This window comes from Trichechus manatus, unplaced genomic scaffold (genome assembly GCF_000243295.1).
Source record: "Trichechus manatus latirostris isolate Lorelei unplaced genomic scaffold, TriManLat1.0 scaffold00122, whole genome shotgun sequence".
In the NCBI taxonomy this organism is placed as follows: Eukaryota; Metazoa; Chordata; class Mammalia; order Sirenia; family Trichechidae; genus Trichechus; species Trichechus manatus.
In genome coordinates, this window is record NW_004444058.1 from 2894804 (window position 1) to 2915605 (window position 20802).

Here is a 20802-nt window from a genome sequence, read left to right on the forward strand (position 1 = left end):
GCTGAGGGAGTCGGGGGGGTCACAGTGACTGTGGGTCTGCCGCTCACCTGAGTTCAGAGTGTAGAAATCTTCAACTGTGCCATCTCTAAAGTATGTCCTGGGGGCTCTGATTCTGAGTTCAGTGCCACTGTTCCTTGCCCCGATGTCCAGACTCAGTCAGAAACTGTTCTAATGGGCGAAGTCTTGTTTTTGGGTTTGTTTGCTGTTTTGTTCTGCTTTCGTTTGAGGGAAAGTGGCATACGGCTGATTTGCTGTGTCTAGACTTGGCAAATCTGTGAGCTGAGATGTCTGAGCCTACATGCAGTTCCTCTGGTTAAGGAGAGAAGAGCTGGAGTCTGGTGATTTTCCCACTTTGAGAAACTTGAAGATTTTATCACTAATTGTCTACATCAGAGCCAAATTATATTTGCTTCACACCAAACGAAACTGTGGAGAACTAAAAGTACATCACGAAATGTTTAGAGTGTTTCGTATGTCGCCTACTTCAGTGTTTATGTAACTACATTATTGCTTTCTAGAAAATGGTTTTGTCAACTGATTTAGCAAGCCACTGTTAATTCCGTTGTAATAAATGGATACTGTGTAATTTATCCTGTGGATCCCTTCTGCTATTTTTACCTAAATAAATAGCCATGGTAGCAACAGTCTATGATTCTTGTTCTGCAAAAGTAAACTAAATGTGAAATATGTCCCTGTGTCTTTGGCTTTCTTCATTGAGTAACTGTCAAGCATTTGTGTTACACAACTCATCAAAGTTGGCTTCTTATTGCCTTCAACCAGTTTCCAGCATGAATGGAGGGAAAAAAAAGGAAGTTTTCCCAAGTATCAAGAACTCAGGAAGCAAAATGGGAGCCTGAATACACGAAGTAAACATCTCATTCTGGGAGAAAAATTCCAAGCAGTAGTTCAAATCCACTGCATCCACCAGTTCAATTTGTCACATTCTCCTGCATTTTCCATTTCAGACCAGTAAATACAGATGAGTGTTCACCTTTCATAGTTTCTTCCCTGGGATTCAGGATGTTGGATTGTTAGTTTTCTGTTAGTACTTACAACATAAAACATTCACAGAATAATTTGAGATACTGAAGGGGAGTTTTTCATTGTATTAAAGAGTTTATTTACTTTTGGAAAGATTCATGAATTGGGCAGCATGGTCCCAGTAAAATTAGGAAGTGCTCCCCCTAACAAAAGCAAGCTGGAATTTTATATAAACAGAAAGGCAGAGAAAATGACAGAACATTTAAAAATATATATTTTGACATACCATTATGTCATGCAGAGAGCAAAATGTACAAACCACATCTTATCTATTCAAAAAGATCTGTTTAATGCCTAAGCTAAAAAAAAATCTGAGTACTCCACTGCCATCCAGTGGATTCCAACTCATAATGACCCTATAGGGCAGAGTAGAACTGCCCCATCGGGTTTCCAAGGCTGTAATCTTTACGATTCCGACTCATAGCGACCCTATAGGACAGAGTAGAATTGTCCCATAGGGTTACCAAGGGGCGCCTGGTGGATGCAAATTGCTGACCTTTTTTTGGTTACCAGCCATAGCTCTTAACCACTATGCCACCAGGGTTTCCAAGCAAGTAGACTAGTCAAAATGTATCCGTAAGCAGAGGTGTGCATACAAATGAGGTCAAACGAGATAGGAATTTAAAAAGTGGCCTTTAAGGTAAGATCTTTCAGACTTTTTAACTCAGCAAATCTGGGGCACAAAGTACAAATTTGACAATTGTTATCAGTCTCTACCTGGAGGTTCTGATTCAGTAGGTTTGAGGTGAGCCCCTGGGAGTTAGGGTCCTTAAAAACCATTTGGGTGAATTTGAGTAGCAGCCAGTTTGGGGAACACTGCCTTAACGTAAATTTTAAAATCACATTGTGAAAGCTCTATTCTCTGTTTTTGTGCAACGCAGAGCCAAATGCGCGGCTGTAGTAGGCGAGGCTTATCCTCGTTCTTGCTGGCGCAGTGACTAAGAATTCGGCTGCTACGCAGTTCGAATCCACCAGCCGCTCCTTGGAAACCCTATGGGGCAGTCCAACTCTGTCCTATAGGGTCGCTATGAGTTGGAATGAATTAGATGGCAATTTTTTTAAATCTGAAAATGTGGGGTTAAACTGGGGCATCGGAGGTCCTTCCATAGCAGCCAAGTTGCTGTGGAGCTCCGGCCCAGATGACCTGTTCGGGTAAGAAGTAGGCAAACGGGGCGCGTTTCCCCCGAAAGACAGGCTGCCCTCCCTGTACACCGACGCGGCAGGGCAGAACTCCCGGGACTGCTCTAGGGCGCCATGGGCCAAGGGTTAAGTACGGACGTGCAGCCTGTGGGCGGCAGCCCAAAAGTCTCGATTCAGATCCGCCAGCCTCTTCGGGCAAAGGGTGGCCGGGATAGGGGGGTGGGGCCTAACCCGGGCGGGACTCGCTCCGCCCCAGCACCGGGCCCTGGCGTCACCAGCCTGCGCCGACGCAGAAAGTGACGTAAGGGCGCGCGCCGGGCAGCGTTCTCGGATCTAGAGCAGGCGGCAGCCCTGCCCTCGCGCGTCATCAGTCCGCACCGACGCAGGAAGTGACGATACTCTTAGGGCGCTCCGGGCGGTGTTTTTTCTCAGGTTACTGGACCGGCGGCGGCAGCGGCGACGCAGGGGTGTGTAGAGGTGGGACGGGCCAGACGTGGGAGGGCGGCCGGCGCACCGCGAGGTTTCGTGTCCGAGCGGGACTCGGAGCGGGCTGGGAGGCCGGTGGCGCGCGACACTCCTGCTCCCCCGTACCGTCTTGCCCCTCGCGGGGCTTGGGGTTAAGGAGGCGGAGGGCCCAGGGGCTCCCGGGCACCGACTCTCGCCTGGCCGAACCTAAGGTTTGTGTGGCTGATCCTAAGGGCATAGGAGCCCCACGCTCTGGGAAGGTGGCTTTGTCGGGGAGCACACCCTCTCTCGTAGCATCTCTTGCCCCCCAGCCTCTCCTGCATCCTGTGGCGGAGGGCGCAGCTGTCAAAAGCTCCAGTGACTTCACTTAGCCCAAGTAGTCCTTCTGATAATTCTTTTGACAGCAAAAGTAGTGCTTGATGAGTGTCAGGTACTGGGCCAAGACCTTACTATATATTATCTCATTTAATCATTGAACAATGCTATTACGTAGGTGCTTATCCCCATTTTTCCGAATTGTAAACTGAGAAGAAGTAACTTGCCCAAGACCATACAGTAATGACAGAAACGAGATTTGAATCCAAGCGGTCATTTTTCAGTGCCTGCTTCTCTTAACTAAGATTCGGACTGAAGCACTCAAGAGTGGTTAGTCTTTAAATGTTCAGAATCAACAGAGCATTAAACCATAGCTTACTGTGCCGTACAGTAGCTTGAATTATTTTTCTTTTTGCAGTGTTTTAACTCAAATGGGTGATGAAAAGGACTCTTGGAAAGTGAAAACTTTAGATGAAATTCTTCAGGAAAAGAAACGAAGGAAGGAACAAGAGGAGAAAGCAGAGATAAAACGCTTAAAAAATGTAAGCCATGTTTTTTTATTTAAGTGATTTTCTTAAAGGAGATTTAATGTCTTTGCCCTCATTTTTCCATTAGAACAACGCTTCTTCAGTCAAGTTCTTTTGTACTTCCAAATGTTGCAGGTGAGCCCAAAGTCTGTTCTAAAAATTAACAAAAACAGTCAGATGCCCAGTTTACATTGAAGTCAGATTGATAACACACTAAAACTGCATGTAGACAAGACTGTCTATGTGGAGAATAAAATATTTTGTACCTAAAATCGTTAGTGCACTTGAATGAATTCTTCTCGTTTCATGATTAATGTATTCATGATACATTCCCAGGTATTTTTAACATAGTAGGAAGTTGTCTTGAAATTCATAATGTTTTTTATTTTTCTTGGTTGGCATAATAACCTACTGAAAAAAAGCTTTTTAAGAATTTGATAAAGAGGTATTGGAAAAAATATCTCTTTTGGTAAGATTATCCATAAACCACTATAAAGTGTTTATGATCGACACAGTGGGGCTGCAACTGTGGGCTCAAACATAGCAACAATTGTGAGGAGGGCGCAGGACCAGGCAGTGTTTCCTTCTATTGTACATGTGGTCGCTATGAGTCAGAACTGACTCGATAGCTCCGAACAACATGAGTACTGTATGATGTAAAATATGTGGTGTTTAAGATACGCTTTAAGGCACAATTTTGACTCATGTAAGCAACTAACACACTTGGCATAGAGTCTCATGTCCCTTGTCAAATATGCTGGTTTAAAATTTGTCATCTCAGGCTTTGGGTTACAGAGAATTATGATTTTAACATTGTGGGTTTTGAATGAAAGTTTTTTATATTTGTGTAAAATTGGCCCATTCAAAATGTATGTGAAACTTTTTAAAATGTTGGCAAGGCTTGACTGATTATCATTTAAAATCAGGTTATCTATGAGGAAAATGACTGGTTTTCTCTTTGCTTCTTAGTCTGATGACCGGGATTCCAAACGGGATTCCCTTGAAGAGGGGGAGCTGAGAGATCACCGCATGGAGATAACAATAAGGAACTCGCCTTATAGAAGAGAGGACTCTATGGAAGACAGGTAAGAGAGTGCTCGGGAAGTAGAAGAGCCCACATGTTGCAAATGCACTTTGTTGATGAGACACGTTGTGGATCTCTCCATGTATTTGTGGGCGTCACTGGCCTTTCTGAGTATGACTTTGAAGAAGTTTGTGGTCATGAGTTTAGGTTTACCTCATGGTTGAAAGTGACTCGTGTGTCAGTAACAACTGCTGTCTAAAATTCTGTACCAATAAACCGGAGTGGAATGCTGAAAGATACCCTGAGCAAGGCTGTTTAGCAGAAGCATTTATACCAAAGTCTCTACTTTCTGACATTTCTTCCTTTGCTGTGATATCTCTTAATTTCTTTCCTTTTCATATTCCTTTATCAAGTAATTAAGGATAACAGTCAGAAATTAAGGTAGAATACCTGCTTGCAAAAGCCTAAGGTGTGAGTTCTCCCAAGATTTTGACCATAAAGAATCAGTTGGAAATATTGTTAAATAACCTTTTGAGATCATTAAGGTTGGTGAAAACTGCAGGGCCTTTTTAAAACAGCTTTTTTAAGGTATAATCAACATAAAATGAACTATATGTATTTAGAAAGTACAGTTTGATACATTTTTACTATCCGTGCCACTGTCACCACAATCAAAATAATGAGCACGTCCACCACCCCCAGAAGTCTCTGCGCAGAGGCATGTTTGTTCTGTATGCCACGTTGGTTTCCCACTTGGACGTTTCATTGGAATCTGTATTTAACGTACAGTTTTGGCTTAAGTTTCAGAGTTAACATAATTTTCAAAATGATGATTCAGGCTCAATTTTATTCATACCCTGAACCCTACATTTTTCTGGGTTCGGGAAACTCCATAATGTGCTAATGCTGCCTACGCATACTTTTCCCAGTGTGATGTGATGCTGTTGTATCTTATTATTTCAGAGGCGAGGAAGATGACTCTTTGGCTATCAAACCGCCCCAGCAAATGTCCCGGAAAGAAAAAGCTCATCACAGAAAAGACGAGAAGAGAAAAGAGAAACGTAGGCATCGTAGTCATTCAGCAGAAGGGGGTACAGACGTATTTGTTTTCTTTTATATCATATTTAAGTGTGGTTTGTTTCTCGTTTCAGAATCTACTGTCTTCTCTAGGACATAGTTGCAAGAGAAGAGAAAACAAAAATTTAGCTAAAAGTGTAAACTTACTATCGCTCATTCTGAATAGCTGTTTCATTTTCCTTCTGGTGATGTGTTTTTCCTCCATTATGTTGATTTGGGATAGTTTAATTACACATAAAACTTACCTTAAGTCAGTAAGTATAGGGGAAGAACACATCCTTCAATGCTAAATTGCCATAACTGAAGAACAAACACCAAGTCAAAATAATGAGCTTGTTTTGACTAGAGCTTTGATCTCATACCACTGTCATGAGCTCCTTAGGAGTGTTGGAACTGGGAAAACTGGACCCAGCGCCTAATTTAAACCTCATTGTTATAGATGCAGTTGATTAATTAACATGGTTTTATAACATGATGTAGAAGCCCACTAAAAGGAGAAGAGCTTCATTCTGTATTCTTTATAAATGACGATTTTTAAAATTTATAAAACTAATATATCCGGATGGCTTGTTATAGATTGTCTTTTGTTTTTAATATAAAATCATGATTGTTATTCTTAGTCATTAAATATTCGTTCCCTTTTTGACTTTATACAAGTTAAATTTTTGGAAGTTAAGTTTCTCTGCATGACACTTCTAATTTCTCATTAGGGAAGCATGCTAGAGTGAAAGAAAAAGAAAGAGAACATGAACGTCGGAAACGACATCGAGAAGAACAGGATAAAGCTCGCCGGGAATGGGAGAGACAAAAGAGGAGGGAGATGGCAAGAGAACATTCCAGGAGAGAGAGGTGAGAGGGGTTGGTTATGAAGCTTTAATCACATACTTGTTCAGGATCCCACTAGAGCAATGAAAGAGCCGATCAGATTGACACACGGAGAGAAACTTGGCAACATAAGGCAGATTTGCTGTAGATGTGGTATGTAAGCATGGAGTTAATGGAGCAATAAACGTTGGGTGTTGTTAACCAAGAGAATTGTCCTGAAGGAAGTGAGTTTTTACTCCATCTTGAAGACAGAAATGGGTGTGAGAAGATAATGAAAGGAACCAGAAAGCTGTGTGTTGGCTTCTTCCAGACGGAGGCTCATAGGGTAGGGGAGGTAAATCAGGAACCAGACTATGAGCAGGGTCCCAGTTCAGTGCCAGAAAGCTAGCCTCAGTGGAGAGTGGGCTGCAAGGGAGGGACAAGAGGAAGAGGTTGGGGTCCTGAGGTAGGAATTTGGATGTGAGGAAATGAAGATTTAGGTTGGACTTGTAATGCTGGAGACGGGAAGAAAAATACAGTCAGAGAAACACTCTTCCTAGACCCGTTAGCTGACTATAGGTAAGGAGGAGGAGGAGTTGTAACCATGTCTGCCCTTAGGGCATCAGGATGGTGAGGGAAGAAGTACCCTTAGGGAGATGAGTTTGTACCACGTGTGCAGTAGTGTGTTGTGCGTAAATCATAATCAAGAACAGATCATCTTGGGGACAGTCAGCCAAGTTAGCATTCTGACACAGAGTTGGTGTGTGGTCATTCATCATTTATCCATCAACAAGTCTATATTGAGCACCTGCTCTGATCCAGGCTCTGATCCAGGTGGTCTCGGCCAGAAGAACAGGAAATATGGTTGTTTGGGTTGCAACAGAAATAGACTCTTGTTCTCTCAAACAAAAATACGAAAAGTAAGAAAGGAGATCTCAAAAGCCTTGAAACAATCGGGACAGCCCACAGTTGAGGGAGGCTAGGTTACTCGGCAGTTCCCGGGGAAGCTGGGTCACCAGCTCTGGGAGGTCAGTTCCCAGGGAAGCTGGGATAGCAAGCTTTGGGTTCAGTTGCCAGGGGAGCTGGGTCACTGGTTCTGGGCATTAGTCCTCAAGTGCCTCTCTTTATGCTTGGATTCCCAGGAGAGAGCGTCTGTTTAACCTTCCATGAATCAGGTCTTTGCTCCAAATCCCTCTGTGGCCCAGGAAAAGGGTGCCATAGCCCCGGTGTGAGTCTTGGGCCACTTCTGTGTTTTGAGGACCTTTCCAGAAAAAGCTTGGGAGTCAGCCTGCTTAGTGTCTGCCACAGGGATAGGAGGAATCTGAGGTAGGAGGAGGATGCTGCTGACCATTCCTAGCAGCCGAGGCTGGACAGTATGGGCATGTAAAGAAAGTGTGTTAGAGTAGTGTTTGTTCTCATTGGTGCAGGGGGTGTGGGAGAACCTGAAGCCGAGGAAGTAAAGGTCTGAGATCAATGGAGGGAGAGCAGAGCCTTGAAAGTATTCAGGTTAGTAGCATATTGAACACCTGTGGTTTGTAACACTGATGCCCGAAGACCAGACGAGTTGTGGAATGACATGGAGGACACCAAACCTGAAGAAAGCAGAAGGTCGTTAAACAGAGAAAAGAAAGACCAAAATGGATGTCAGAAGAGACTCTGAAACTTGCTCCTGAACATAGAATAGCTGAAGCTAAAGGAAAAAATGATGAAGTAAAATTGCTGAACACAAGATTTTAAAGAATGGCTCCAGAAGACAAAGTGAGGTATTAACAATGAAACGTGCAGAGACCTGAAGTTAGAAAACCAAAAGGGAAAAACACGCTCGCATTTCTCAAGCTGAAAGAACTGAAAAAAAAGTTTAAGCCTTAACTTGCATTATTGAGGGATTGTATGGGCAAAAAATTGAATGACGCAGGAAGCATCAAAAGAAAGTGGAAGAAATACACAACAGGATCACTGTCCCAGAAAAATTAGTTGACATTTAGCCATTTCAGGAAGTAGCATATGATCAAGAACCGATGGCACTGAAGGAAGAAGTCCAAGCTGCACTGAAGGCATTGGTGAAAAATAAGTCTCCAGAAATTGACAGAATACCAATTGAGATGTTTCAACAGATTGTACAAGGCAGGAAGCTCTCACTCCTCCATGCCAAGAAATTTGCTAGACAGCTACCAGGCCAATCAAGTGGAAGAGATCCATATTTGTGCCTGTTCCTAAGAAAGGTGATCCAATGGAATGTAGAAATTATCGAACAATATCATTAATATCACAAACAAGTGAACTTAATGCTGAAGATAATTCAAAACATGGTTGTAGCAGTACGTCAACAGAAACCGCCAAAAATTCAAGCTAGATTCAGAAGAGTATGCGGAATGCGGGATATGATGGCTGATGTCAGATGGACCTTATCTGAAAACGGACTACCAGAAAGATGTTTACCTGTGTTTTATTGACTATGTAGAGGCATTGGACTGTGTGGATCATAACAAATTAATGGATAACATTGCAAAGAATGGGAATTCCAGAACACTTAATTGTGTTCCTGAGGAACCTGTACATAGACCAAGAGGCATATTGCATGGTTTAAAATCAGGAAATGTGTGCATCAGGGTTGTATCCTTTCACCATATTTATTCTGTCTATAATGCTGAGCAGGTAATTCCAGAAGCTGGACTAGGTGAAGAAGAACATGGCATCAGGACTGGAGGAAGACTCATTAACAAGCTGCGTTATGCAGATGACGCAACCTTGCCTGCTGAAAGTGAAGAGAACTTTAAACATCTACTAATGAAGATCAAAGACTACAGCCTTCAGTTTGGATTATACCTCAACATAAAACAAAAATCCTCACAACTGGACCAATAGGGAACATCATGATAAACGGAGAAAAGATTGACGTTTTCAAAGATATCATTTTACTTGGATCCACAATCACCACCCATGGAAGCAGCAGTCAAGAAATCAAACGACGCATTGCACTGGGCAAATCAGCTGCAAAAGACCTCTTTAAAGTGTTAAAGAGCAAAGATGTCACCTTGAAGACTAAGGTGCACCTGACCCAAGCCATGGTGTTTTCAGTCGCCTCATATGCATGCGAAAGCTGGACAGTGAATAAGGAAGACTGAAGAAGAATTGATGCCTTTGAATTGTGTTGGCGAACATTAACTATACCATGGACTGCCGGAAGAACGAATAAATCTGTCTTAGAAGTACAGCCAGAATGTTCTCAGAAGCGAGGATAGTGAGCCTTCGTCTCACTTTGGACATGTTATCAGCAGAAACCAGTCCCTGGAGAAGGACATCGTGCTTGGCAAAGTAGAGGGTCAGCGAAAAAGAGGAAGACCTTCAATGAGATGGATTAACACAGTGGCTGCAGCAATGGCCTCAAACATAGCAACAATTATGAGGATGGTGCAGGATTGGGCAGTGTTTCATTTATTGTGCATGGGGCCACTATGAGCCAGAACTGACTCGACAGCACCTAACAACAGCAACAACAACAATGGTTTGCAGGCTTTCTCCTGAATATTGTTCAGTGAGTGGGTGGTTTAGGATAGAAAAAAGCCACCAGTTGCTGTTGAGTTGATTCCAATTCATGACAACCCCGTATATGTCAACCTCAACTATGCTCCATAGCGTTTTCAGTGTCTGATATTTTGGTAGTAGATCTCCAGGCCTTTCTTCTTAGGTGCCTCTGAGTGGACCCAAATCTCCAACCTTTCAGTTAGCAGCCAAGTACACTGACAGTTTGTACCACCCAGGCAGTCCTTAGGATAGAAATGAAGGTTGATAGATGAAATTTGGGGCCTCCATATTGACTTCCTGGAAGGAGAAGGCAGGAGAAAGAAGGATAAAAAGGTGTGTATTGGGCAAGACTTCTGGTTATAGCTGGTTATTAGTCAATCAGCTCCCCAAAAAGCAACTATAAAGCTGGATAAAAATGATAGAAAATAGCTGTATCAGTGCTTTGGAAATGGACCAAAGGCACAAAATAATCTGAGATGCATTTGTGCTTGAAATGCTGCTGACCTTTGGGCAAGAAAGTGGGAATCTGTGGAATTCCGGCCTGGATTGGTGCTTCCATGACTCCTTCCATCCCCAGCTTGGTCAGCACAGAGTTCTACCAGGGCGGGACAGGTATGAGGACTGGCAGCTTGTCTGTTGGGTCTGATGGGGACTTTCAGTTTGGAGCAGCATGCAGCTGCCTGCCCAACAGCGTCTTCAGTGGAAGCGATGCTTTCTGGGCAGGAACTGCCAGACAGCAGTGTTGTTTCCTTTTCCTTGGGGGATGGCATCATTCTGCAGGACTTGGGGCTCACAGGAATAGTGCTCTGTAGGTGTTTGGTTCTGTGTTTTCTGCTCTGAAAAACCTCTCGTGGTTGTTTATAAATGGGACCTAGAGTGCTGGGATGGAATTGTCTTTCTGGCGCTTGTGCTGCAGGGACCGTCTGGAGCAACTGGAGCGGAAGCGGGAGCGGGAGCGGAAGCTGCGGGAGCAGCAGAAGGAGCAGAGGGAGCAGAAGGAGCGTGAGCGGCGGGCTGAGGAGCGACGCAAGGAGCGTGAGGCACGCAGGGAAGGTAGGCGACGGGGTGCGCTGCAGGGGCTGGGGCAACCAGGCAGGGAGGGCTCCCAAAGAAACCGCTCACCTCTCTGGGCTCCACACTGATGTGAGCCTGTGCACAGGTAACACGCACACGGCACCCGCAAGGTGGTGTGATTGACGACAGGATGGGGACCTGCTCGAGGCCACAGAGGGTATAGGAAGTGCTGGGGGTCCAAGGGCTGTGGATCCCACCACAGTCCCCAGCCTCAGGCGGTCCACATGTGTTGCTGCCTGTGTTGGCTGGCATGTGTCCTGGAGGTGGGTTCTTAGCACCCATGGTTGCCTTCCCACTCCCTGTCTGACCAGTGGTCATCAGTCTGGAGACTTGTTTGATCCTCAGGGAAGCTCATGGCCCCTGGGCTTCCTGGCCTCCACCCCGTGCTGTTGGCACCACGTACACACTGTGGGCGTTTCTGTTATTAGAAGGTGGGGTGACTGAGAGGAGGAAAGAGGGTGCTGCAGCACATCCCCCATTCCGTACTGTGGTTACTCAGTGTCCGCACATCACCGCACCATGCGGGAGGAGTACGGTGAGAAGGTGAAAGCCAGCCACTGGAGCCGCAGCCCACTCCGGCCGCCACGGGACAGGTTCGAGCTGAGCGACGGCCGGAAGCCAGGTGAGGTGGCGGGCCTGCTTCAGGCCCACGTGCGGGGGTCTCCGTGCACAGACTGCTGCTGCTGTGTTCACACAAGCCCTCACGGAACGCCAGCCAAGGCCCTGCTGTTCTTTTTCACAATAAGATAGTGTGTTCATTAGAGTGCTTCCATTTTATGACGGGCTGTTAACATTTACGTGTAACAAACCTATTTATCGATTTAATTTTTGGCTGAAAAATTGATTTCTGGTCCTTTCAAGAGTGGCTCTTTCAGTTCCATGTATGGGGATGAGCTGTTATTCATACACACTGAAGTTAATCATTATGTGAAAGACACCATCTGAGTTTTGGGCGCTGTTATCTTGTGAAGGAGCCCTGATAGCACAATGGTTAAAACGCTTGGCTGCTAACCAAAAGGTCAGTGGTTCAAACCCACTAGCCACTCCACGGGAGGAAGATGTAGCAGTCTGCTTTCGTAAAGATTTATAGCCCTGGAAACCCTATGGGGTCGCTATGAGTTGGAATCAAGTTGACAGCAGTGGATTTGGTTTGTTTATTTTCTTTTTCTTTTTTTTTTTGTTACCTTGTTTATTTAAAAACATTTCCCCAAACTCATCTTCAATGATTTGTTTCACAGTAAAAGAAGAGAAAATGGAAGAAAGAGATCCCCTGTCTGACTTGCAAGATGTCAGCGACAGTGAGAGGAAGACCAGCTCGGCAGAGTCATCCTCAGGTAGCTGCACACCTGGCCATACACCTCGCCACACACCTGGCCCAGGCCTCACCTGCCTCTCTGAGAGCCAGGCCAGTGGGCTCACCTCACTACTCTGTGTCCTTCCTCAAGCGGAGTCAGGGTCTGGCTCAGAGGAGGAGGAGGAAGAAGAGGAGGAGGAGGGGAGCAGCAGTGAGGAGTCAGAGGAGGAGGAGGAGGAGGAAGAAGAGGAGGAAGAGGAAGAGGAAGAGGAGACGGGGAGCAATTCCGAGGATGCTTCCGAGCAGTCGGCTGGTGAGGAGAACATGGGCACGGATTTTAAATTTTAATTATGAAAGTACTATATATTTGTCACAGAGCATGTAGACAATACAGAAAAGCAATGTGACGTCTTTAGAAACGTTTTGAAATGGAGGGTGCCTTGCTACCTGGGACTCCATGAGATCCCAACTCGATCACTGAGATGCTTCTTGCTTTCCATCAGCCAAGCTGACCCTCATTCTGCCTGTCGAGGGGTCTGGCGCGTGCTACAGCGCGACGCTGGCTCCGGTCACCTGGGCGGACACCTGCTTTCTCTTGCAGAAGAAGTGAGCGAAGAGGAGATGAGCGACGACGAGCGAGAGAATGAAAACCACGTCCTCGTGGGTGAGCGCTCGCCCCGCAGTGGCCCCCGTCTCCTCGTGTGTCCCTGAGTGCGGGGATGCACTCTTCCTGGGCGAGGCCTCAGGGGTACCCTGGGTTTTCTACATGTTTAGGGTCTTCACCAGGGTGGGGAGAGGGTCTTGGCACATGCTGGTTCCTGGTTCTGTAATTGGGTGTCCTTTGAAGTTCCAGAGTCACGATTTGACCGCGATTCTGGGGAGAGTGAGGAAGGGGAGGAAGAAGGGGGTGAGGGGACCCCGCAGAGCAGCGCCCTCACTGAAGGAGACTGCGTGCCCGACTCGCCTGCTCTGTCGCCAATCGAGCTCAAGCAGGAGCTGCCCAAGTACCTGCCCGCCCTGCAGGTCAGCCCCTGCTGCCCCGAGCGTGTGGCACAGTCCCATGTGTACTAAGGAGGGTGCTGTAGAGGGTGCCCTGTGGGGCGGGTGCAAGTCACACCTGTGTGCTGGGCACTGCGGGGGGGGCATGACAGCCGGGCATTGTGTTTGCACCTTTGTGGCCCAGCAGTCTGGGTCGCTGGGCCCTGTTGGCTGTCCTCAGCCATGCCGAGCATGGAAGGGCCTTGGGGTCTTGGCAGTCGCCACTAGAGGTGGCAGCCTGGGCACAGCTCAGATGGTTCTGTGGCACAGAGTGCCAGGCAGCTGTTCCCAGTGCCAGCCTTCCTACCCCTCAGAGTGTTTGAGCCACATAGCTCAGCCAGGCCTGCACCGGTTGATGGTGCCTCGAGGTGTGGGGAGGCATGGGGGAGTGCGTGGAGGGTGGGTATTGGGGGTCAGTACGAGGTAGCCCTGGGTCTTCACACTGAGGTGCCAATGTGGAGGGGCTTTGGTTCATTGTATCCATAATAAAGTGGCCCATGCTCACAGAAGGAAATAGGGAAAGGAGAAAGTTGCTCCTGGTCCCCCTCCCAGCCTCATCCTGGCATACCCCAAAGACACCCAGGGGATTTTCTCTGCTGCTGTGTGTGGGCACAATGAGCAGGCAGAGAGGCGAGCCCATAGACCTGAGGAGAGGGTAACCCTGGCCTAGCCCGGGGGTCCTGACCTAGCCTGGGGGTCCTGGCCCAGTCCTCACATCCCTACTCCCCCTAGGGCTGCCGGAGTGTGGAGGAGTTCCAGTGCCTGAATAGGATTGAAGAAGGCACGTACGGGGTGGTCTACAGAGCAAAGGACAAAAAAACGGGTGGGTAGAGTCTGTGGTGGTCCCACAAAGGGGAAGGTCAGGGCCCAGGGCCCAGAGAGCCTGGCTGTCCTCTGGCTGAGAGGCCAGGTGGGTGGGCGGTGTGCTGTGGAGTGGGGCATGCCCTCCACGCTGTGGGAGAGCCAGTCTGAAATGTTCTGGTCTAGCCCAGCCTATTCTGGTACAGGCCACACGCATCTGCTGGCTCTCAGAAGAGGGCATGTAGAGACAGGCAGAGGCACCGGGAAGTGGGGGTCGCCTGTGTGAGAACATAGGAGCGGAGGGGCTGCTGGTTAGGTGGCCCTGATTGCTGTGAACTAGAGATGTTCCCTCTGTGACATGGCATCCCCACATGTCCCTGTGCACCCTATCCTGTGTCAGTCTCAGTGACTTGGCCACTAGAGCGATGTCTACATGGAGTCGCTCCTGATGCAGCTTTCCCGACACTTGCAGCTGTTTTTTCCGGAAAGCCAGGGTGAGTGGTGCCTTTGGTGTATTGAGACACTGAGGTTCGTCAGCCTCCTCAGGGTGAACGAAAAGCCCTCCTCAGTCGTTTGGGGAAAAGCTGCAGCGAAGTGTGCCTCGTGTTTCTTTTTGCGTGGGCTTTTCTTCTCGGTGCTGATGCTGATTTTGAGCTCCCAGTTAAAGATGCTTTCTCACTGCGAAGTAACAAACACTTCATAGGCAAAAGATAAAAAGTCCTCATTAAATGTATTGATATTCTTAATGTGATCTTGCAAGAGCATTTTCTCAGCTCCTGTTTTTAAACTCTTTTCATTACAGATGAAATTGTGGCTCTGAAACGGCTGAAAATGGAAAAGGAAAAGGAGGGATTTCCCATCACGTCACTAAGAGAAATCAACACCATTCTCAAGGCCCAGCACCCCAACATAGTCACTGTCAGAGTAAGGCTCCGCCCACTCCCCATCCCCACCCACCCCGCTCAGACCTGACACCCCACATCACCATGAATGGGTGGCCCGTGTCTCCCAGAGTCCTGGGGCGCATGGCCCAAGTGCTTCTTTAGATACCATACACCATTGTCATCATGGTAATAGCGGGGTCCTCACTGTCCTGTAGTGTGTGCACCCAGATGTCATTTCTTCGGGGCAAGGGCCGCACACATCCTTACCCACACCCCCGACATTTTCTAGGAGATTGTCGTTGGAAGCAACATGGACAAGATCTACATCGTGATGAACTACGTAGAGCACGATCTCAAGAGCCTGATGGAGACCATGAAGCAGCCCTTCCTGCCAGGTGCCGCTGAGGCCCCGTGGGGGCCCTGCTGGGAACTGGCTGGTGCAGCCACAGCGGTGGGAGGGGGGCCTGCTGTGATGCAGACGCAAGTCGTTTTGTTGGGAGGGTAACACACCTTAGCTAACCCTTCAGGTGTTAGTGCAGTTTCTAATCTGGGTGTCGACAGCAGGGGCGGGGGTGCCCCTGGGTCTCCGAGTAGAACTCTGACCCCAGGGAGAGGCCTAGCCTGCCAGGCACCTGAAGCGTTGAGCCCTCACGCTCTGGGCACATGTCCCAGGAACCAGTCCCATAGTGCATCTCTCTTCATGGGGGAGGGGAGGTGGGAGGTGTGTGACCTGCCTGTTCCCCTAGGGGAGGTGAAGACCCTAATGATCCAGCTGCTTCGAGGTGTGAGGCACTTGCATGACAACTGGATCCTGCACCGTGACCTCAAGACGTCCAATCTGCTGCTGAGCCATGCTGGCGTCCTCAAGGTGGACCTGCCCCCCGCCCCGTCCACTGCCGCCACCCCTGCCACCTCCACCTCCATACCTGTACCATGCTCCGCCCCCCACCACTATTGCTCCCATCCCCCACCTCCACCCCCCCTGCTTTTACCCTTTCTCCCCACCCCCCGCCATGGTGCCACAGGGTCCTGCCACAGCTCATCCCTCTGCCTTTCCAGGTGGGTGATTTTGGGCTGGCACGTGAGTATGGGTCCCCACTAAAGGCCTACACCCCAGTTGTGGTGACCCTTTGGTACCGTGCCCCAGAGCTACTGCTTGGCGCCAAGGTGAGTGTGCACAGGTGCCTGGGGGGGTTGCAGCCCGCAGGGCTCCATGGTGGCCTCACCCTGAGACCAGAGAGCTGTCTGACGCAGCTGAGCTGAGTGCCTTGGCCTTGCAGGAGTACTCCACAGCCATTGACATGTGGTCTGTGGGCTGCATCTTCGGGGAGCTGCTGACTCAGAAACCCCTGTTCCCTGGGAAGTCAGACATCGACCAGATCAACAAAGTGTTTAAGGTAGGGGGCTGTGTGCTGGGCCTGGGTGGGTGTGGTGGTCACTCTGTGGCTTCTCAGTGGGCTGGTCTCTGACGATGAGACTTGGAGTCAGCTGCCAGGTGGTGGACCCTTCCCTGCAGTGGAGCCAGCCTGTTCTGAGGCATCCCCACCTTCCTAGGACCTGGGGACCCCCAGCGAGAAAATCTGGCCTGGCTACAGCGACCTTCCCGCGGTCAAGAAGATGACATTCACTGAGTACCCATACAACAACCTCCGCAAGCGCTTTGGGGCGCTGCTCTCAGACCAGGGCTTCGACCTCATGAACAAGTAAGTGCCGCCACCAGAGGGGCCGGCTGCCTCATCGTTGCAGCTGTGGAGCCTGGCGCTGGCCCCAGCCTGCCTGCCACGTGTGCCCTTCTAGAACCACCCCCCGCCCCAGCACACCCTGCTCTTGGTAGCCTGGTCCCAGAGACCCTGGGGACTTTTCCACCACTCCACATGCTGGGACCCAGGTGCCCTGCTCTCCCCAGGTTTCTGACCTACTTCCCTGGGCGGAGGATCAGTGCTGAAGATGGCCTCAAGCATGAGTATTTCCGTGAGACCCCGCTCCCCATTGACCCCTCCATGTTCCCCACGTGGCCCGCCAAGAGTGAGCAGCAGCGTGTGAAGCGTGGCACCAGCCCACGGCCACCTGAGGGGGGCCTGGGCTACAGCCAGCTGGTAAGGAGCCACGGGGAGGGGGAGTCTTCACAGGCGGGGCTGACGGGCCAGAGGCTCCTCAAAGGTAGAGGGCTGTTGGAGGGAGAGGGTCCTCACAGGGAGGGTGACAAGGAAGAAAGGAGGGTCCTCACAGGTGGAGCTGCTGAGTGGGGAGAGAGGGATGGCATGGGAAGGACTGATGAGGAAGAGGGAGAGTATCCTCATAGGGAGGGGACGGGGTGGGGGTTCTCATGGGTGGGGCCAGCTGAGGGGCAGGTCCTCAGGGTACACTGACACTGACTCGCCCCCCAGGGTGATGACGACCTCAAGGAGACCGGCTTCCACCTGACCACCACAAACCAGGGGGCCTCAGCTGCTGGCCCCGGCTTTAGCCTCAAGTTCTGACCCCAGAGCAAGTCGTAGCACACGCCCAGAGGGCGGGGCCTGGCCGGGTTGCGTAGAGGCACAAGGCTCCCCTTCGTGAGAGGAGTGGCTACTGCGGTGTCTTTGTCCAGATTGCATCCCTGAATCTAAGCTGCAGGGGGACCTCTGGGCCGAGAATCCTGGACTCAGAGCTCCTTATCATGTTCTTCATTTTCCACGTTTTTATTTTGGCTTGTAAATTTATAGAATTAAATCATATTTTCCTTGTTGTAGAGGGAGAGGCTGTATTTCTTCAGGTGGATCAGGCTTGCCCTGGGGGTGCCCCGTGCGGAGAGGCTGGGCTTCAAGGGGCCAGTGTGTACAGCAAATCCCCTCACACACACGCACTCACATACACACAGCCAAGCTGAGCCCAGGCTGCCAGCCAGTCAGACAATGGTAGTAATTTGGAGCCAGTACTGTGGGAGGGTTTTTTTTGTGTTCTCATCTTGCAGGATTTATGTCCTGGGCCTGCAGACCTTCTCTTCGACATGGGTGCAAGTGCTTTCCTGCTTCTTCCTGAGGTCGCCCAACTCAGTGACCTAGGTAGATGGGCTGGTTTCCCCCCAGCATTGTTCACACGGCTGTGAGCCCCTGCCCAGGTCCCACAGGCCATTGTGTTTGCTATCCTCACACAGGGGTTTTTATACAATAGGTTGTTAGTTTTTAAATGTAGTAAACTATTCTTGAACTCTGGGGTGTCCTCCTTCTGGCCCAAAGCTGAGTCTGGTGGGCACAGTTCCCTGGCTTGGGGACAGGTAAAGGCACAGGGCCGTTCACAGTGGTGGGCCCTCGGCTGTCTGACCTCATTTCCAGTGCTACCTCCCCTGACTGACTCAGGGCAGCACCAGGCCCAGGCAGGGGAAAAGGCCCAGAAGCCAGGTTGTCAGGAGTTTGGTACAAGAGCTAGAACCCAACTGGGTGAGACACTGTGGAAGATGTGGGTCAGGGCCCTAGGGGCGAGGGCAACAAGGCAGCCTTTGGCTCTTCCCTGGCCTGCAGCACCTGGTCTGGCTGGATAGGGCACCAGCTTTTGGCAGCAGAAGGGGCTGGGTCCTTCTGCCTCTGCCCAAGCTAGTTGGCATCCAGCCAGGGAAACTGCTCCTCAGTCCCAAGTCCCCGTACTCCTGTTCACACTCCTACCCCCTATCAGGAAAGGCTTTGGAGGCCCAGCTGCTCTACCCCTCCTGCCCTTGTAGGCCCAGCACAGCACCTCCTGCAGGAAGTCGGCCTTGCCTCATCTACCTCCGAGCAGAACCCTGACAATCAAGGGCTCCGCCCCTGCCCTGCCTGTACCCCTAGTAATGCCCCCAGCTCTTGGGCCCTACCCCACTGTGTAATGAGGAGTCCAACTGGGAAAGCCCTTCTTACCCTAGTCCTTTCTCAGCTTTCGAAGGCCACACCCTGACCCCAAGCAGCTGTGAGGGGAAGGGGGGCTGTCCTGGCCTCTAGGCTTCCCACTAGGACTGCAGCCTAGGCCCGAAGCGCCTTTCCTCCAAGAACAGGCAGAAACAAACCAGTAGAGAAAGCGCTTTATCAGTCTCCCTTTCTTCAAGACGCCGGCTGCAGGAGGCGCACTAGCTCCTCACGCGGATGCGCCACGAGTAGGTGGTGAGCACACGCTGACGCCGACGCACCTCACACGTGTAGGTGCCTTCGTTGATGGCGTTGGCGATGATGCTCAAGTGTGCCTCGCCCAGCGCCAGATAGCCAGGATAGGAGAACTCCAGGGGCTCCTGGTCCTTGTACCAGCTGCGGGGGGTGGGGGGCAGGTGGCTAGTCTGTCCACCCGCCACTCCGACCCCCAGGGCTGCCCCCCCACCCAGCACTCACTACACTTTGCCCTTCTTGTGCAGGATCTTCTGGCCACAGCGGAAGGTCACGTTTCTGCCTTCAGGCACCAGCCTGGTCTTGGTCCTGGGTGGCGGTGGGGTGGCAGCCACCGTAGGGAAGGGGAACTCTGCTCGAGGGGAAGGGCGAGTGCCACATCAGTGCCCCCACCTACCCCCAGAGAGCACAGAAAGAAACCCAAGCAGGTCCACCCAGCCCTCCGCCCTGACATCACCGTAGCAAAAGTCGCAGCTGCTGGGACAGAGTCGCTTCATGAGCCTCCGTCGGGCATCGCAGAAGCCCTTTCGCGCCCAGGACGCGCACACGAAGAGCCGGTCCAGGCAGCCTGCGGAGGGCGGCCCTGGCTCAGGGCCCGTCCCCACCCCCACCTGGGCCTGCCCCCGACCCCCGCCTCCCACGCCCACCTGCGCCTTCTGCCCCCAATCCCTACCCCCGCTGGCACGCCCCCCCGTCCCGCCCACAGGCACCTCCCTCCCCCCCTCACCATAGAGCCGGTGTAGCCCCCACATCTCGTCCTGCGACAGCGCCTTCCAGCCACGGAGCGTGGCGTTCAGGTGCATGAGGGCCCGGACGTGCTGCGAGTGCATCAGGCCCAGCGCGTGACCTATCTCGTGGGCTGCCACGTGCACCAGGTCCGTGAGCCACACGCCTGCAGGCCCAGGGGTCAGCGCTGCGAAGACCCCGGCCCGGCGCCTCCACCCTGCTGGCTGTGCCGCGTGGAGCAGCCGCGGCCTCAAAAGATAACAGCGTCCCGGGACAGGCGGTGACTCCGGCCCCAGGAATGCAACTCAGCGCCCTCAGCGGCCGCGGGTTGTGGGGGAGGTTCGGGGAGCTGGAACCTCAGGCCTGTGACCCTACCCCCCGCGGCCTCCCCGCCCAGCCAGTTTGACCCCAAATCGCCGCCACCCCAGCGTCCCTCCAGCTGCAGCCCCGCGGTGGCGCCCGGTGCCAGGGAGGGGTGGCGTCAGGGAGGGGCGACCTGAGGGGGCAGCGCGCATCACCTTTCTTCCAGCTGTACCGAGTGGGGCCCAGCACCCAGTACTCGCTGTCGTCGAAGTGGATGCCACCGTGTGGGGGGAAGAAGGCGTGGGCCAGCTCGCCCGTGGGGCCATCGAAGCAGTGGTGCAGGGCTGACGTCAGGCAGTCCGTATGGTTGACTGGGTAGAAGCCTGGGGGGAGCACGGGGCTGAGCGGGCCGCGGGAGGGGCCGGGACGGGGCAGGGCAGGCGCCCACCTATGCGGAAGTCGCTGGGCAGCTCGGGGGCCACTTCGCGGAAGCTGAAAGGGGACACGTCGCTCCACATGCGGAAGGCGGCAGCCAGGCCCCGACGGGTTTCACTGGGACTCAGCAGGTTCCGCGGGAAGGAGAGGATCCTGGGGGTTCAAGGTTCGGGTGGTGGGAAGGAGAGGATCCTGGGGGGTTAGGGTCAGGGGCGGTGGGAAG

The 20802-nt window shown here is 51.0% G+C and overlaps 2 protein-coding genes across 2 annotated transcripts in view; one reads left to right on the forward strand and one right to left on the reverse strand.

Moving 5' to 3' along the window:
• The first annotated feature begins 3392 nt into the window (after nucleotides 1–3392).
• Nucleotides 3393–17748, forward strand: CDK11B (cyclin dependent kinase 11B). Its single transcript, XM_023738714.1, has 20 exons — nucleotides 3393–3503; nucleotides 3577–3623; nucleotides 4458–4573; nucleotides 5476–5603; nucleotides 6300–6438; nucleotides 10835–10971; nucleotides 11492–11614; nucleotides 12231–12326; nucleotides 12438–12599; nucleotides 12888–12950; nucleotides 13134–13309; nucleotides 14057–14147; nucleotides 14928–15049; nucleotides 15299–15404; nucleotides 15756–15877; nucleotides 16069–16176; nucleotides 16290–16406; nucleotides 16564–16712; nucleotides 16916–17105; nucleotides 17397–17748. The coding sequence occupies exons 2-20, from the start codon at nucleotides 3615–3617 to the stop codon at nucleotides 17487–17489; spliced, it is 2247 nt and encodes a 748-aa protein (XP_023594482.1). The 5' UTR covers nucleotides 3393–3503; nucleotides 3577–3614; the 3' UTR covers nucleotides 17490–17748.
• A 1336-nt stretch (nucleotides 17749–19084) lies between these two features.
• The window catches only part of MMP23B (matrix metallopeptidase 23B), a 4302-nt gene continuing 2584 nt past the window's right edge, over nucleotides 19085–20802 (reverse strand). The window contains exons 2-7 of the mRNA XM_004384461.1: nucleotides 20593–20732; nucleotides 20360–20527; nucleotides 19843–20007; nucleotides 19573–19683; nucleotides 19341–19467; nucleotides 19085–19259 (exon numbers count right to left, since the gene is read on the reverse strand). Coding sequence (XP_004384518.1) covers nucleotides 19085–19259; nucleotides 19341–19467; nucleotides 19573–19683; nucleotides 19843–20007; nucleotides 20360–20527; nucleotides 20593–20732 — 886 coding nt within the window. The remainder of the gene's footprint in view (nucleotides 19260–19340; nucleotides 19468–19572; nucleotides 19684–19842; nucleotides 20008–20359; nucleotides 20528–20592; nucleotides 20733–20802) is intronic.